Source organism: Typopeltis vanoorti, chromosome 6 (genome assembly GCF_054136105.1).
Source record: "Typopeltis vanoorti isolate ZY-2024b chromosome 6, IOZ_Tvanoo_1.0, whole genome shotgun sequence".
Classification (NCBI taxonomy): domain Eukaryota; kingdom Metazoa; phylum Arthropoda; class Arachnida; order Uropygi; family Thelyphonidae; genus Typopeltis; species Typopeltis vanoorti.
In genome coordinates, this window is record NC_143554.1 from 142,446,514 (window position 1) to 142,461,937 (window position 15,424).

Here is a 15,424-nt window from a genome sequence, read left to right on the forward strand (position 1 = left end):
TAATCTGCAACATAATATTCTTTACCAACAAGGAGATGAGGAAGCAGCTTTAGAAAAAATGACACAGCCTTGACAGCATATTTTAAATTGAATGAAAGTGATCCTGCTGCTAGAAATATCCATTACAATAATATACCTGAACACTACTATTTGGATGCTAAGAAAAGATGGATTAAACGTAAAAGGGAGATAAAAGTCATTGGAAGAGTCTGTTCCGTTATCCCAAAAGATTCTGAAAGATTTCATCTAAAATTTTTATTGAATTTCGTTCCAGGTGTTATGATAACTTGAAACTTTACGAAGTGAAACAATATGGGTCTTTTAGGGAAGTTGCAATAGCAAGACAATTACTACACACTGAGGATATTGTTTGAAATATTCGATGAGGCTGTTGAAATTATCATGCCCAGTCAAGTACGATTATTTTACGCCACCTACCTTACAGGTGAACAAAAAGCAACCGATTTGAATATTTGGGAAAAAACATAAAAAAACACTTCTGTGAAGGATTTCGCGACATTCATGAAGACCTGGCTTTACAGCATATATTGTCCATTTTATAATGGGAAAACTTAACATGAAAATACTTTAATCTACCTGAGCGTGATCTAGATTAGCGATTCATTGAAATTGAGAGTGAACGTAAAATGATGATAGAAAAAAATTAAAAAAAGCTGTTGAAATGAAAGAAAATTGTAATACGGATCAACTGCTCATACTGAATTGGTTACTTGCTTCGGTACTGACAGAAACGAATGACAGAATCTTCATTTTGGATGGACCTGACGGAACCGGTAAAACTTATGTATATAATTGTCTAATCCATTTCCTGCGTGCACATAACAAAAAAAAATCATCACTGTTGCGTGGACAGGTATTGCTTCAATATTGCTTCCAAGTGGAACAACATCGCATCGTGTATTTAAATTGCCAATAAAAATAGACACGTGTGCAAATTGTTATTTTAAAAATGCAAAAGATAAACTTAAGTTATATGAAACAGACGTAATAATTTTGGGACGAAGCTTCAATGATCCTAAGTAGAGCAGTTGAAATGGTCGATGAATTACTTCAAGATATCTATGATGACAATAAGCCTTTTGGTGGTAAATTCATCATTTTCGGTACAGATATTCGTCAGGTTTTACTTGTTATTAAATATTCTTCACCTGAGATAATAGCTAAATCCACTTTAAAATCAATATGGCCATATGGTACTCGATTCAATTTAACAAAAAATATGAGATCGTCTGATGTTGAATATGCGAACTGGTTATTAGACGTCGACAACGGCATCATCGAGACTTTAGAACCTCCAGATAACTGGAAATCTTCAGACATAATTCAAGATATTTACACTGAATCTATTTCATTAAACGTTGATTTATCGGATAGAATCATATTAGCTTGCCATAACGATGATGTGCGTACATTAAATAATATAATATCGAATTTAGTAGATGGAGAACTTCGCTCCTATTTGAGTGTAGATATTTCTAAACCTCGATGATTTGATCAAATGGATGAAGATGTACAATTAGAATATCAGAATTTAATATTTGAATTCATTGAAATTTCCGGGATTCCCTGTGCATAAATTACAATTGAAAATAGGATCAGTTGTTATGATTATTCGAAATTTAAGTATGGTTTCTGCAATGGTATACGCTTACAAATTGTTAAATTGCATAAACAATTAATTGCCGGAAAAATTCTGACTGGGAAACATGCCGGAGAAGTTCTGTTCCTTCCACGCATTCAATTGGATAGATTGTACCAGTGCAAGCAGGTAACCATTTGTACTACACAGACGATAATTACCTATAGTTTTAGCTTTTGCTATAACTATTAATACGTTTCAAGGGCAGAGTTTTGAAACGTGTTGGAATATGCATCGATAGACCTTTATTCAGCCATGGACAGTTACATGTTGCATTGTCAAGATGTCGTTCGAAAGTAGGTGTAAAGATTCAAAGTTCTAAAAGTATTAAAAATATTGTATGGAAAGAATTTTTATAAATAAAGACTTTTCCATAAGACATTGTATTTTTTTTTATCTTTCTCCATTATCAAGATCCCAGGAATGACATGCATAGGTAGCCCCCTGAGTGTCGAGTCTTCAAAATTCTAGTCATTAGAATTCAAGGAAAACTTACCTACCAGTCCGGAACACGGCGGATTGGGCGCGGTAACCCCCCAACCCCTCTAGTTCTAATATAAATTAGACATTGTAAATTTCTTTGCTGTGTCTAAATCCTTAGGATTTAGACACTTTTGGAAGTTTGTATAACTGACAATTTCGAGTAGAAAGCGGTTACACATTCAAAATTACAAATCGAGGAAAAAAGAGGTCACGTGATAGCTCTTAACAATATAAAAGGCAAATTGCTGCTAAGCAAACTGTGTTTGAAGGAAGCTCTTTTCTTGACGGAATAAAGTTGGAAACTTTGATGTCTTGTAATATCTGAAAGACATCATCTAAATGATTTCACGTGGATGAATTATTGGAAAACTTGAAGAAGGCCAGATGATATAGCCAGAGAGTTCGGAATCTCACATAGTGTTGTATACAGGGACTGGGCAGCGTTTCAAACCAATGGAATGTGTTTCAGCTGTCTACTAACAGGTTGCCCTCGCTTTACCATGGGGCACGAAGACAGATTTTTGAGTGTAACAGCAAAATGTATTCGATGCATCACAGGTCAGCTTGCAAGTCGGCTCAATTCAAAGACCGGTACACTGATATCAAAAAAAACTCTGACAAGACGTCTGAGACAAGGGGAGGCATGTGCCTGATGGACTCACCGAGTTAAAAGTGCTGGAAAAAGGGACTATGAGTGGCGAACGGTATTGCAATTTCAACATCACGGTCAACTGTTCCGTGGTGCTGTAGGAGCGGAATTCATTTTTATAGATGACAATGGCACACAACATCGTACACGAGCAGTGGAGATACATCTGGAGACCAAGGATATTAATCGAATGGAGGGGGGCCAGTACGCGCTCTAGATCTAAACCTCGTAGAACACGTTTGGGAAGCAATACGGAGACACACTGCTTTTCGAAATTCCCCTGCACATAACAAACAAGGCCTTATCCTTGCTCTGAAGAAGGAGTGGGCCAGTTTGCCCCAAAGACTCTGAATCACTTGGTGCTAAGCGTGGAACGACATTGTGAGAGCTGCATCGCAGTTTGGGGGAGGTGGACCTATTCCATACTGAAATGTCTCTCCGCTTACTTTTCTATAAATAATGTACATCAATTCCTTAACTACTTCTTTAGGAAATTTATAACGCATTCTTGTGTGATATAATTTATTAGTATGCTCACAATAAATTTATGTCCACATTTGGCTGTAATCATGAAAATTTTTTCATATGCAGTAGATCCACCTTATTTGAGAATAATACGTTCCAAGACTTCCCGCGGATTGTTCCGTAGCTTATAAATACTATGTTTGTTCCTATACATACATACACAGCTATGTAAATTACACATAGTAAGAGATTAATTACAATACCTTATAATATAATAGAACAGTTGTAATAACATATTGTAATAAAGTTATCTGAATGTAAATGGAATCTTAGGAACCTCAGCACATTTTTTGTTAGGCTTCTCTTGGAATATCCGAATTGCCAGCATCACTATTCTTGCACTTTTGGGCTATTTGTAAAATAAGTGTTACTTGAACACAAGCACTACGATATCGCAACAGTCGAACTGATAACCGAGAACTACTCAGAACGGCGCGTAATTCAAGATATTCTTGATTTTCCTAGACGTATATTATGCGTGTAGCTTTTTCCACCTTTGCAATGAGTTGCCCTGGTGTTGGACTACCTCTGGGATCAGTCGAATTGTCTATTACTAAAGGAACGAGCTATACGGCTTCATTCGACGATGTAAAATTACTGAGGCAAAGAAGATATCAGATCCAACGTTATTTCAAACCGAATGTTTAGAATCTACTTAAGTTTCGTAAGTTAACCTGAGAGCTTACGAGAATACAACCTTCAAATCCTCGACTGCACTACATATTTGATTTCAGCATCTAAAGCAACACGGGAATGATTGTATTTTCATAACATCTCAGGTCAGCTTACGAAACTTTCATTGTTTCTCCAAATATTCGGTTTTGAAATAATGTTGGATCTATAATATACATTTTCCTATTTAATTATAAATTGTTTATTTCTGGAAATTTCCATTTATTATCTTTGGACCGATGTTGACCGCATTAACTGAAACTGCGGATTAGGGATGAGCAGGACTATAGCATAGGTAAAATATGGTTCGTCCTTAGATTTTGGAGACCAGTGTATTTTGAATTTTGTTTGGTTTGTATAAAGAAGACATTATATTTGTATATGTGTTTTTTTTCGAATTGATTATACGAGTATCAGAGTTTTTTTTTTTTTTTCATTTGTCTTCACCTTCCTTTTCTTTATTCGTATTTGAACGATAGGTTTATGTACAAAATGATTTCTATATGACTAACAAGAAAGAACTTTGCGCCAGTTGGCATTTTCAGTGTATGAAGAAGTTGTTTCCATAGGATAAGAAGGAGCTTCCCCTTGACTTTCAGAATATTCATTTATAATATTATAATAGTACATAATAATTTAATAAATGCAAATATTATTGCTCAGTTCTTTATTGAGATAAAGTTGCGCTACAGCTATTAATTGAGACACCCTTTTATTTTATACATAACTAGTATTGATATAGTTTGTTCCCCACAGATTTCTGTAAGGGCCGTTTATTGTGTTGAGGCCGTTTATTGTGAGAGGCCGTTTATTGTGAACTTCACGCAGCAGTTCAAGGTTTTGGAGGCGAGAGGCCCATTGGATTACGATAGGAGGCGGTGGTTGTTGTTTTTCAGTGAGTTCAGACGTGTTTATCAGCGCTCCTTGTAGTAGTACAGCAGTGAAGTTAAGTTTTGTTTTTAATGTTTAATTCAGAGTTATTTCAACACTGAAATTAAATAGTGATTATTTGATGCGTCAACAGCGTGCTCGATCATCAGAGCAGGTAAGACTTTTATTTTATTTTATCTTCAAAAACATTTTCCAGACCCTCTACTGTTCCCAGCCCTGTGCAGCACTCGTTGTTGAAGGGACAAGGCAGGTCCTTCCCCCACATCAAGTCTAGATTATGGATTCACCATATGAAGATCTCACCTTCAAAGAACTTCTAGCTATCTTTCGGCAAATTGGTAACATCCTACACACCAAATGGCCAGGAAAGATAGAAGTTCATCAGATTATGGAGGTCGAGACAGAAGACCCTCAAACCTCCGAAATTTCTCCTAGCCTCACACATGACAGCGTCAATTCCTCCGCTGCAGAAACAGATTCTAAGGATTACCAAGAAGTCAGCAGAAAGAAGAGAAAGAAAGGGTCTCTTGCTGCAGAACCTGAATCTGCACCTGAAATGGACACATCAGCACAATCTAGTGCAAGCACTGAGACAAATATACCAACACAGTCCAAAGAGCGGATCCCGCCAGTAGTCCTGCGATCGAAGGAAAAATGGTTGTTACTCGCAGAAACGATGAAGAAAAGCAACATAAAGTTCTCGTCAGCCAAAAACACAGATGACGGAGTACGCATACAGCCCGAAGGAACAACGGACTACCGCCAGCTCACCAGACTTATGGACGATCATAAAATCCCGTACCATACTTACCAACTTAAAAGTGAAAAGAACCTCAAGGTAGTGATCAGAGGATTAGTAGAAAATATAACAACAGAAGAAATAGCTACTGACCTCAGATTACAAGGCTTGGAGCCAGTCAAGATTTCGCGAATGTATCGCGCAGACAAGCGCCCCATGCCTCTGGTCTTAGTAGAGATCAGTAAAGACCAGAGGGAAATTTATGATCTTAAAATAGTCTGCAACTTGGTCATCAAGACCGAGCCACTACGAAGAAAGGCATCGGCTGGTCAATGCCATCGCTGCCAAAAATTTGGGCATGCACAAATGTTATGCAGAGCAGACTATAAGTGTGTGAAGTGCGGTGGCAAACATCCCTCGCACACTTGCGTCAAGCCAAAGACCACACCTGCTAAATGTGCGAACTGCAGTGGCCCACATCCTGCAAACTACAAGGGTTGCTCTCTCCACCCATCAAACCTTCAAAAGCCTAGACAGGAATTAACCCAGCCCACTCAGAAAAATATTGTGAGATCTGTGCCTGAAATCCAAGTGCAAAAAGTCACACCAGATAAATCATATGCTTCTGTGGTTTCCTCGAGTAACATTAAGGTACTCCCTGCAACCAGCTGTCAAAATTCCTCAGCAATACTCGCTGCCTCACTTGGGGAGATGCTAATGGCCTTCAGCAAAACAAATCCAAGCCAGGCCGACACCAGCAAATTCCTTAGGAATATTCAAGCCATCTTCTCCATGATTAATGACTAACCCGGCTTTAACATCAAATTCTATGCAGATAATATTCTGGAATGCAAACGGTCTAAACAGCAAAATTTTGGAATTACAGGAGCTTACAGATCATTTGCAAATTGATATTCTCCTCATTAACGAGACGCACCTACGTCCCTGCGATAATCCCAAACTCAGAAACTACTCGTTACTTAGAAATGACAGACTAAATGCCAGAGGTGGTGGCACTGCCATCTTTGTCAGAAGAAACATTCGCTATAATGAGACTAAGAAGATTACTACATCTAACCTCGAGGTGACAGGCATAGAAATTCTTACCAACAATGCAGGCAGCTTAAAGATGTATTCTGTATACAACCCCCCCGGCAAACCTCTACTCCCCTCTGATCTCTCTCAGCTACTGGATACAAATGAAGCAGTAATAGTAGCAGGAGACCTCAATTCCAAGCACCCTTTATGGAACAGCAAAAGCTGTAACAACAACGGAATGATCCTCTACAACTTTGCCTTGCAGAGAAATATCGTTATTGCAGGCCCGATTGAGCCAACACATTACGGAGCGACCGGCAGACCTGATGTTTTGGATATTGCTATTTTTAACAATATTTCTCATCAATTCCGACTTCAAGTGGTTGACGAGCTAAGCTCAGATCACAATCCAGTACTCTTAAGTCTAGGGGAGGAACCAGAGCTCATTCCCAGCCAATCCCACACAAACTTTGCAAAATTCAAGACTAAAATGAACACTATTATAGACTCAGTACCGACTATTTCCACCCGGGAAGAAATCGACGCGGCAGTCAACAATCTTGAATGCAAAATACAGGCTGGCTTATCTGCAGCTTGCTCTACTTCTACCCCAGCTCAAGTAAACTTACTTCCTGCAGAAATCCTTGCTCTGATAAGGAACAAAAATAGGCTCAGACGCCGCTATCACAACACGCTATCTCCGCAAAACCGTCAAGAACTAAACAGAGCGTCCAACCTCGTCCGTTACGCTCTAAAAGATCACAGAAACCAGCAATGGGAAAGAAAACTCTGTTCTCTCAAAACCGAAGATAATTCTCTGTGGAAGTTGACTAAAGCTCTCCGTACAGATCGCTCTAACATCCAGCCCATTCACGGAGAAAGTGGTCTTGTTTACAGAGATGACGAAAAAGCAGAAGCACTCGTTCAATCGCTCCAACTTCAGTGCCGTCCTAATTATGCACAAGCGGATCTAGTCTTCATAGAAAAAATACACCGTAAGGTACGCTCTGTGCTTCGAAGACCTTGTAGCTGTGAAAATATCTGCCCCACCTCACCTAAAGAGGTCTATTCAATCATCAAGAAGCTCAAAAACAAAAAAGCCCCTGGTCCAGACGAAATTACCAACAAAACAATCAAGGCCCTCCCACACAAAGCTGTCATGCATTTAGTAGCGATTATCAATGCAATTCTGAGAATTAATTATTTCCCCTCAAGATGGAAACAAGCCGATATTTTCCTTATTCTCAAGCCTGGTAAAGCGCCTCAGATGCCACAGAGCTATAGACCCATCAGTCTTCTATCATGCCTAGGAAAAATAGCAGAAAGAGTCATTCTCAACCGACTTAATGAGGAGGTGATTAAAAATAACATCATTCCGAAAGAACAATTTGGTTTCCGTACTGGACATAGCACTACACATCAAATTCACAGACTGACTGAGTTCATCACTACAGGCTTTAACTGGAAACAGCACACAGGAGCTATCTTTTTAGATGTTGCAAAAGCTTTCGATACAGTCTGGCACAAAGGTCTCATCTACAAATTAATTGCAGCCAACATCCCTCTTTATCTTACCAAAATTATTAACTCCTTTCTACAGGACCGTAAAATTCAGGTTAAGTTGCGTGGAATTAGATCCTCACTGAAAAAAATCACTGCTGGTGTCCCTCAAGGCTCGCTGCTCTCACCGCTGCTTTTTAACATCTTTGTTTCTGATGTTCCTAGCACATCACTAACCACTATAGCTAGCTATGCGGATGATATGGCTATTCTCAGCAGATCTCTCAGGCCTAATATAGCTACTCAGCGATTACAAACTGCAGCAACAAATTTAGAAGACTGGTTCAAAAAATGGAGAATATCTGTAAATGCCGATAAAAGCACTGCCATTCTTTTCACAAGAAGACAAGCATCTCATGTTGGAGAAGTTAAACTTTTTAACACAGCCATCCCATGGAGATCTAGCACCAAATATCTGGGCATTCAACTAGATAACCGTTTAAACTTTAACTCCCACATAGTTTATGCATGCAAAAAAGCAAACTCTGCAATTGCACAACTCTATTCTCTCCTCAATAGAAGAAGTCAAGTCAGCACTGATAACAACTAAGGATCTACAAAACAATTATCAGACCATCGTTAACTTACGGATCACCAGCCTGGGGGCACACTTCCCCCACAAACATCAACAAGCTACAAGTTATACAAAACAAGTGCCTCCGTATGATCTTCAACGCTCCGTGGTTTGTCCGAAATACTCTCTTACATCGAGATGCCGATATTCTAGATATTCCAACTTTCCTCCAAAACAGTGCTACTGCTTATTTCGCCAAAGCAGCTGTTCATCCAAATCAACTCATTCAAGAGTCATCAAATTATGACGAACACGACAGGTGGAAACACAAGCGCCCGAAAGCTGCTTTGCTTATCGATTCTGGTACCTCCATACAACCATAAATAGGGTGAGCCAGGTGCTCGCTAACACTTAATTCATGACTACTCATACAGATTAAGGGATCGAAGTCCACGGGACTGTAATCCATCTAGCCAAATCAGGTTATCAGGTTATCAGGATTTCTGTAAGGGGATGAAAAGTTATCCTCTATCTGAGAAAGGTCTATATACTCAACAGGATAATTTCTGTAGTGTGGTTAGCCAGTGTGAATCCAGTCGACGCGCCCGTAGATGAAAGCTGCTGTTTCCAAGTCGTGGTTGGTAAGATCCTTTTTTTTTCGTGAGTTTAGTAAGCTCGCCTCTAGCTTGCCCAGTCGGAGATTTCTGCTAAAGGGGAACTTTTGGCGATTCTATGTTCCTTTGCTAGTAGGCGTTTAGTCTTTTTTTTTTTTTTTATTTGCTGGTAGGACCTCTTCCTACGGGATTTTCTCTATCTACTCTACTGTCACAGTCCCCTACGTTTCTTCATCCTTTAACTTATTCCTAGGACTAGCTATGACATATCTACTTCCTAGGGTTAGAACGCTTGGGTTCGATACCGAACCCAAGCCATTGTCATTCACAATGATGTCATTCACAAGGTGTTCTCTAAATGGGGAACGGTCAAGAACATAAAACTGGGAATCGATCCCGACAAACCGGAATGGAAATCAGGAGACGTCACCTTCACAATAGAGATGAAGACGCCCGTTCCGAACTTTGTCACTATTGGCTCAACTAGAGTTATGGTTAACTACCCAGGTGTGAAGAGGCAATGTTTTAGGTGTGGTTCCTATGAGCACCTGGGAGCAGAATGCGGTAAGGCAAAATGTAGTAACTGCGGTGATTCTGGGCATTCCCTACAAAAATGCAATAACCCTTGCAAAAAATGCCACCAAGCAGACCACAGGTTCAACACCTGTACACAGAGATCATTAGCAGAACGTGCGGGGGGTGCGATACAACCGCTCCTCACCCCTCCCCCAATCCCAGACAATACGGAAACACCCATAGAATGCACCTCCGTTTTTCCTCCTCTACTCACAACAGGGTCCAAATCTAAAGGGGGGAAACAGGAGAATTTCAAACAGACCATACTGGTGCCAAGAAACAATCCCAAAAGCCAAAGAAAAACAGAAAACAAAAAACGTCCCACAAACAGAGACGCAGCCGAAGACACACAGATAGAGGAAATGGAAACCTCTACTGTCAAACGCCAGAGGGAGCATGCGGAAGAGGAGCAGGCTACATGCAAAAGACTGCCCATTGGGGGAAATCAGTTCACCCCCCCACAACTGACACAGAAGCAAACCCCGACCATTTCCCAGAATAATAAAAGGGGGAGCTGCCATTCTCCAACTCTTTCAAACATACCAAGAAGGTCATGAAAGGTTTGTCACCGCTATAGAAAGGGGCGGCGAGCCACGTTTCTTAACCCACTACCAGGAGGGTGCATCCAAACCCTTTGTTAATCTGGAATGGGGAAACTTCGTCGTGCCTGACATTCTTAGCGAACAACAGGACTCCTTCAGGAACACCATCGTAGCCAGTAATCTGGGCTTACACGAAAGTGACATAACATCACTACACCAAGCAGTAATTGAAATAGCAAACGGGGAGGTACTAAACCTCAACCGTACCTTCTAAAACTCAACTATTAACATGAACAACAAATTTCGCGTCGCCACTCTCAACATTAACGGTGTGCGCTCCGTCTCCGCACAACGCGCTGTTTGGAGCCTACTCTTACTGCATGAGGTTCATGTACTCTTTCTTCAGGAGACGCACTTTTATCAGTACTGGGACATAGAAAACTTCTCCAGAAGCTTCCCCGTTCAGAGCGTCTGGTGTTTCGGAGAGCGCTGGGCGAGGGGGGTGGGAATCCTTATTCGTCAGCCTATTCTAGGCGGGTTTTTCAAGGTACCGAAAGATGCTGCAGGACGTCTAGTCTCTATAGACTGGAAGTTTGGAGGTAGAGTCATCCGCTTCCTTTATGTATATGCCTCCAACAACGCCCACCAGCGAAGCGGGTTCTTCATGTCCCTAGAACCCTATTTACACGGGGCTCAGTATACCATCGCCGGGGGGGGAATGGAACTGCATCGCTGACGTAAGACTTGACAAAGTTGGTGGCAACATCAACTCCGGTACCGGTGGCTCTAGGGAACTGCAACTCTGCTGTGATAATGTCGACCTCATCGACATCTGGAGGGAACATAATCCAGACACAGTGGGCACCACATGGGCGAGCGGAGGAGTCGCAACGCGACTAGACCGCCTTTATATTTCCAGGAACCTTGGGCCACAAGTTATCTCGGTCAGGCATATAGCGGTTGGTAGCTCGATAACAGACCATAAAATGGTTCTGATGAACATCGAACTACCCGAGGTCGTAGAAACATCGAGAGGACCCTGGAAAATGCCTCCAAGCTTCCCCAAAATTTATAGCAAGGATTTGCAGCTGCTATGCCAAAGAAGGAAAAGGGCCAACTGGGGCTGGGACGCGTGGGCCCAGTTCAAAACCGAGGCAAAAGAGCTCTTCTAAAACATCTGCAGAGAAAGGGCTCACGCGCAAAGGAAAAAAATGAGAGAGCTGTATCGAGAGCTAGGGTGGTACCGGACTAACCAGAGAAACGGTATTCCTAGCGATTCGCTTATTAAAGCCGTGGAAATCGAACTCGAGGCACTTCGACGAAAAAAAGTCGCCGAGCTCGATTTCCGCACCAGACTGTTTCTCCGGCAGGCGGAAACACCTTTGGCCGCTTTTTATAACCGGCAGCGCATAGCAGCACAAGACGGGAAAGCGATTCGGCAAATTCATGCTAACCGGCAAACATTCACAACCACGGGAGACATCCTGCGGCAATTTTCCCAGCATTACACGAGAACCTATTCCGACGAAGCTGAGGAGACAGGCGACTTTGGAGTGTGGAACATTGACAACATGTCTGAACAATTCAGAACTCTTCAAAAGAGACCAATCACTTCGGAAGAGGTTACCCGAGCCTATAAACAGCTTAAACTACGGAAGACCCCTGGCCTAGATGGGCTAGGCGTTGAGCTCTATCGCTCATCCTGGAACTTCATCTTGCCTATCCTGGTCTCACTATTCAACAGCTTCCTATTCACTGGTGACGTGCCTGCTGACTTCGTTAGGGGGTACACAATAGTCATCCCCAGGAAAGGGAGAGACCTGAATAGCATGGGTAGCTGGAGGCCCATTTCCTTGACTAACACAGACTACAAATTATTCGCAAGAGTGATTTGTAACCGTCTGAATTTTGGCATTGGGAATGTGCTAACCAGCACGCAAGTATACGGAGTTCCGGGAAGATCGATGGCGCTCAACCTCTTCCTGATAAGAGACCTTCTTCGCTTTGTGACGAACAAGGAACTCCCACTTGCACTCGTATCAGTAGACTTAGATAAAGCGTTCGATAGTGCAAAGCACAACTTCCTGCACTATATCCTAGAGCAAGTCGGAGTGGCGGCCTGCGTAAGGGAAGCAATCAAAAGCATGTACGGTAAAACAACAAGGGACATTGCGATTAATGGGTTTCTTTCAGAACCGATTACCATAAGCAGAGGGGTTCGGCAAGGCTGCCCCTTAGCCCCCTTCTTTTCTCTTTAGTACTAGAGCCTCTTCTAAAAAAAATTGATGAGACGCGCCCAGTAAGAGGAATACCTCTACCCTTAGGCTCCAAACAGAGCAAAACTATCGCATATGCCGATGACATTGTCGGAACCCTTAGGGATTCCGAATCGATTTACATCTTCTTCGGCATACTGCGAGAGTTCAGCGTGCTCAGTGGTCTTCACACCAACCCAGAAAAAACATGAATCAAAATTTATGGGAAATTCGACCCTGCCAATCTTCCATATGGTCTGAAACCCACAACCGGCCCATTAACAACACTAGGTATTCCCTTCCTAGAGACCCCAGTGTTGCAAGCACAACACTTAATAGAAATGTGTCGCGAAAAACTCAAACCCTTCAGTCCCAACTACCTATCATTCGAAGGTAGAGCAACAGTTATCAAAACAGTCCTAAAACCGATGTTACTGCACACCATTAACCTCACAAACATCACAGACACACAAGACAACGCCATTCACAAACATATCACTAATTTTTTCTGGAACAACAGAAAACACGAGGTGTGCAGGGCATTTCTTCGTCTTCCCCCACACAAGGGGGATTCGCCCTGCCAATCCTCAAATACTGCCACCTAACCAACACTGCTCAGACCATACGGAAAAACACTGGCATCAAATCACCCTTCCGGCACTCTGTTTAAATACTTGTCAGGATTTTTCCTACCCTACTTCAGGATCACTGGCCACGCCGGACCATGTGCGGAGACGGTGCCTGAGTGCTACTACACAATATGTAAAGTTTTTAAAAAATTGGCAACGGATGGATTTCGAGTGCTTCAGCTCAGCCCAAAGAAGCTGTACTGGAAAATCTTTGAAAGCTTTGACTGGGAAACACCCGATCTGGGCACAAACGAAGAGGTGCTGTTCACCAACATAAAAACAGCTGGGGACAACCATTTCACAGGGACTTAGTCTGGAGAATCGCCTACGGCAGACTCCCGGTGATACTGGTAAAATCAGGCTACAACCCGCGACCATGCAACCCCCTCTGCGACGTCTTCGGTGCGATAGAAACCGTAGAGCACCTCTTCTTTCACTGCCCACCACCAAAGCGTGTTTGGCACAGACTGGCTGAGGTGCTTGCGATCCTAGCGCTCACATTCGCCGAAATAGTCTTTCTACAGTTTCCTCTCCCAGTAACCAAAAACAAGAAACACCTGATTTTCGTAATAAATGTGATTAAGCACCACATTTGGAAAATCAGGAAAAAACACCTTCTTAACGAGTGGGATCGCATCTATCTCCATGTTAAGAACTGTCTCTCAGCCTACCTCCGCCGCTTCCTGGAGCAGGAAAGGTACTTACGTGGTGAGGAACGGTTCCTGAGGAGATGGTGCGACCCACAAACCATCTGCCAGATCATACAGGGGGGAATCCGGTTGTGTCTGCTCCTATAACACCTTCAAGTTGTAGGTGTTGACGCTATCTCGATCTTCCTTCCTGATCAGCGTTTAACCCACAGGTATGTCTAGTCCTTTCACAGTTGAAAGTTTTTCTGTCCCCAGGTTGGGGTTGACCTGAACAAACCCAGACTGCGAAGGCCAACATCAAGGTGGTCCCAAGCCCTTTTCAGGGAGGGGTCTTCCGGGCCAGGTCACCTCCCTTCTTTTCCTGGTTATACTGTTCTGGGTTTGCTCGGCAAACTCATTCCTCTATAGAATTGTCTTCCACATAGTCTTTAGATTTATTTACACTTGTTAAATTTGCTTAGTCTCTCCTTTGTTTTTCCTTTTCAGGATTTTTCCTTTTTAAAAGTGAAAAATCAACGACCGTTTTAGAAGCACCACTGAGGGGTCAACAGCTAAAACAGGTCAGCTGAGGCCTCTTTCATCTACTCTACTACTATGTACGCTATCTTTAGTTCCTCTCCTACTATCTGCTGAATCTCAGCCTATCTTACTCCACAGGCCAATGATGAGATACGTTGAACTCACAAATTATTATTATTGTTTCCTTAGTCTGGTTTACGCTCTTTGTCTGCTCGAATTTAAGTAGGAATCTATGGGAACTTTACTATTTTAACATATTAAGATAGGGCCCTCCCATATTTCTTGAGCAATGTATTAAGATAGGGCCCTCCCATATTTCTTGAGCAATGTCTTCGGCCTTACCGAGGGTGAGAACCCTTGGCTTTGAAATAGACGAGACAATTTATAAGAGGGTGTTTGCTAAAACTATCAGTAAGAATGTAGGGGCAGAAAATATATCCGGTTTTACAACGTACGGGGGCGGCAAGTTTCAGGTCGTCTGCAAAACCGCTGATACAAGAGATAAACTACTAAATGGTATTGAATGCGAAGGGAAAAGTTTTCTTCCGTTTGTAGTGGGAAGGACATTCAAAATAGTGAAAACAGATAGATTCCCGATCGAATATCTAGAGTACGACGACAATATAATAGCTAAGGTTTTTTCACAATTTGGGTCAGTTCGCAATGTGAAAATCGGCACAGACGCCGATTTCCCTCAGTGGAAATCGGGAGAAGTGTCTTTCTCCATCATGATGGATAAGGAAATTCCCAACTTGATTGTGATCGGCTCAGCCAGGGTGATGGTAAATTATCCTGGCATGAAGAGACAGTGTTTTCGGTGCGGGTCTCTCGAGCAACTGCCCGCAGATTGCAATAAAAACAGATGTAAAAAGTGCATGAAGGCGGGTCACGAAACAGCCCACTGTAAA

The 15,424-nt window shown here is 42.1% G+C and overlaps 1 protein-coding gene across 1 annotated transcript; it reads left to right on the forward strand.

Moving 5' to 3' along the window:
• The first annotated feature begins 1,054 nt into the window (after window positions 1-1,054).
• Window positions 1,055-1,510, forward strand: LOC150105998 (uncharacterized). Its single transcript, XM_090394611.1, has one exon. It carries the CDS (start codon window positions 1,055-1,057, stop codon window positions 1,508-1,510), a length of 456 nt encoding a protein of 151 aa, XP_090250737.1.
• The last annotated feature ends 13,914 nt before the right edge of the window (window positions 1,511-15,424 follow it).